At 35.5% G+C, this 2,973-nt stretch overlaps 1 protein-coding gene across 1 annotated transcript; it reads right to left on the bottom strand.

Annotated features, from left to right (window-relative positions):
* Window positions 1–17: 17 nt before the first annotated feature.
* LOC112459287 (protein unc-45 homolog B-like) lies at window positions 18–2,515 on the bottom strand (the record flags this gene model as incomplete). Its single annotated transcript, XM_025023328.1, has 3 exons — window positions 18–1,373; window positions 1,703–2,140; window positions 2,216–2,515. Coding segments are annotated over 3 exons (2,094 nt in total), but the record flags the coding sequence as incomplete, so codon positions are not given.
* Window positions 2,516–2,973: the final 458 nt, after the last annotated feature.

A 2,973-nucleotide genomic window follows, 5' to 3' on the forward strand; every position in this document is an offset into this window, starting at 1 on the left:
AACGTTCCAGCTAATGCCTTCTTTGTATGGTCATCTGTGTCGTCCTTCACGGACCTATTCATAAGATCAAAAAGTTGATCAGATCTCTGCTTAACAAGTTGAATAGCAACATCACGGCATAATACCAAATTGTTTATGAGTTGTATGGACGTTCGTTTCAACAAGTTGTTATTGTCACGCATACAGAGCTCAATTTTCTCATATTCTGTCTTGAAAATATGTTCTCGCATGTTGTTAACACTAGCTAGATTGCACAAAGCTGTTAGAGCATCGCATCTCTCATTAATGGAACGCTCCGGGTTCAAGAGATTTGAGATCGGCTGTACAACCTCCATGATTATCTGACCGGGAAATGCAACTTCAGGAGACGTCGTGAGTGCTAGATAGACCAGGGCTCGCGTAGCATCTATCTTTCCTATGTCTGTGCCATTCAGCGCTAACGACAATAATGTCTCCGTGCCGCCTTCTTGAACAACCATTTTTCTCAAATCTTGTTGACTGCATATTGCGTTGAAAACGCGGGCTATTAATTTCTTGCTATTCTTGCTGCCTGTTTTAGCGAGGCTCACCAAAGCGCTGGTCACACCGGCCTCCGCTAACACGCGCCGTCTTTCTTCCACGTAGTCGTCCTTGGCCCGTATGTGATCCTTATCAAAATTAAAATAATTGACAAACCTTTCCCTCTCGATTATGAAATCATCCTTGTCATAAGCGCTGCACAAGTTCACCAGCAATATGTCCACTTGATAGAGAATCGATTGACTTTTAGTTTTGGCAAACTCGATTATCGCTTGAACGGCTTGTTGGTCTTGGATCAAATCGTCTTTGACCCCGAGGTCGAGAGTGAGATATGACAGACCTTCAACGGCCCATTTTCTCATATCTCTCTGAGAATTGGTCAAGAATCGTATGCAAACCTTCAGCCATGTACCTATCTGTTCCTTATCGAACGTAAGAACAGCCTGCAATTTGTCTTTCAACACTGTGAATTTGGTCATCTTACAAATACCCACAAACGCTCGAATCCGAATTGAATCTTTCAGGTTCTCAGAATCATGCGAGTCCTTAGAATTATCCAAGTTATCAGAATTGTCCAGATCCGTAGAATTATCCGGGTCCTTAGAATCATTCGGGGCAAGATGACACAGATCTTGCAATATAGTGAAACCTCGACGTATGAACGTGTTGAATGTGTCATATTTGGTTACAACGGCATAGATAAATTCGCAAATCACTTTTCTTATCAATAAGTCATTTCCTGTCCCTATCAAGAAATCAACAATCATATCAGCCAGTCCGTCTTCAGTAATAAATGTGTTTGCAACATTAAACGGGCCGAATGTTAATGTTGTCATTGCAACTATTGCACGCACCTGTAAAACAAACAATTAACAATTTATGAATTTTTACGATTTGTGAAACAATAATTATTTTTTTTTAAATCAAGACAGTTTCAGTGTTATTAAACTTTGATTAAAAATAAAAGAAATCTCTAATTAAGAGTATATTAAGCTTCAGAAAATACGATAAATGAAAATCATTCTCCAATTTCGATTAAACTGTTGTTATCATATTTTAATTTGAAACATATGGAATATACAATATCGACAATTTCTCAAATATATTACAGTAAAAAATATGCTCCATTTATTTTAAAACAATTTAAGTCATCGGGAAAGATCGAAAGTTACAAAATTCATACATTAGATGTTACAGTCGTCAAATCCAATTCATCTCCAAAAAAGTCAGTAATGATGTCGAAGAATTTCTTAGCATAATCATTGTACAAGTTTTCATATATTTTTGCTAAACACACACTGGTTATAGTTTGCGTGGAAGACGTGATATCCAACAAAGATTCGTGTTGGTATTCCTTCAATTGACTGGCTACTTTCATTAATGTTTGCAAACCGCCAAACTTGATCAATTGTTTGGCCCAATCTAACGCAGTATAATGAATGTTACGCGTAATAAATTCTATTAATGCGTCTCTAGCAATGCCTGTTGTTGTTTCATTCTTTATTTTATCCAACAAGCACGACAGAATTGTGTCAATTTCTTTTTTATGCAGCATGCACAATGCCTCGTTGGGTTTTGAATCGGGTTCATCGTTCATGCCGCTGTAAGTGTTCAATACATTCTGAAATCGAATTGTACAATAAATTAATTACTGAAATACGTGCATGCTACCTACATTCTAGTTGATTATATTTACCTGTAAACAATATTGTGATGCGTTGACTCTCTCCGTAGATGTGCTGTTCATCATTTCCAGACACCAAGGTAAAACAACTTTTATCATAGTGGACTTAATTCGATTAACATTGTTTTTGCATAACCCGGCTACAATACGAATCGAGCTACAGATCACTTCATCATCTTCTCTTACTTCCTTTATGAAGATCTCGTAGGCATCATTTCTCCAACGTGTAAGCTTAAGCAAAGTAATCATGGCGTTTTCACGTTTCTCCTTCTTTGCGTTCACGTTAAATGTTAGACCTATCATTTGTGATACCTAAAACAAAACAAAAGTTAACGTACATTTATATATAATAATGGTCTGTAATAAAAATATAATCTAACTGCAAAAGATTATATTTGTATGACGTAATATTTACTCATATAGTGTGTAGATTATTAATTGATAAAAAGAAATAATATATTATATAACAAGAAAGACAAGAACTCAAATCTGTTTGTTAAATTATATTAAGCATGAAAAATGTGTTATTATTTTTATATTATCTAGACTAAATTAACACGTGTTTTGCAAGTGGATAAATTTTTGTAGTTATATATTTATTTTGACATCAATACTACTTGCTTTTTCCTTAATATGTTTGTCTGAAATTTCATGAAATTGTTCCGCTATGTGCTTAGGTAGTGAATCATTTGAGCAAGATGAAATAATTTTCTCGTCCTGATTCTTCTCGAATGCCTCCTCGTACCTCTCTAACTCTATTAATGCCAAAA

The sequence above is a fragment of the Temnothorax curvispinosus genome, unplaced genomic scaffold (assembly GCF_003070985.1).
Source record: "Temnothorax curvispinosus isolate PA1 unplaced genomic scaffold, ASM307098v1 QBEX01009695.1, whole genome shotgun sequence".
NCBI lineage: Eukaryota > Metazoa > Arthropoda > Insecta > Hymenoptera > Formicidae > Temnothorax > Temnothorax curvispinosus.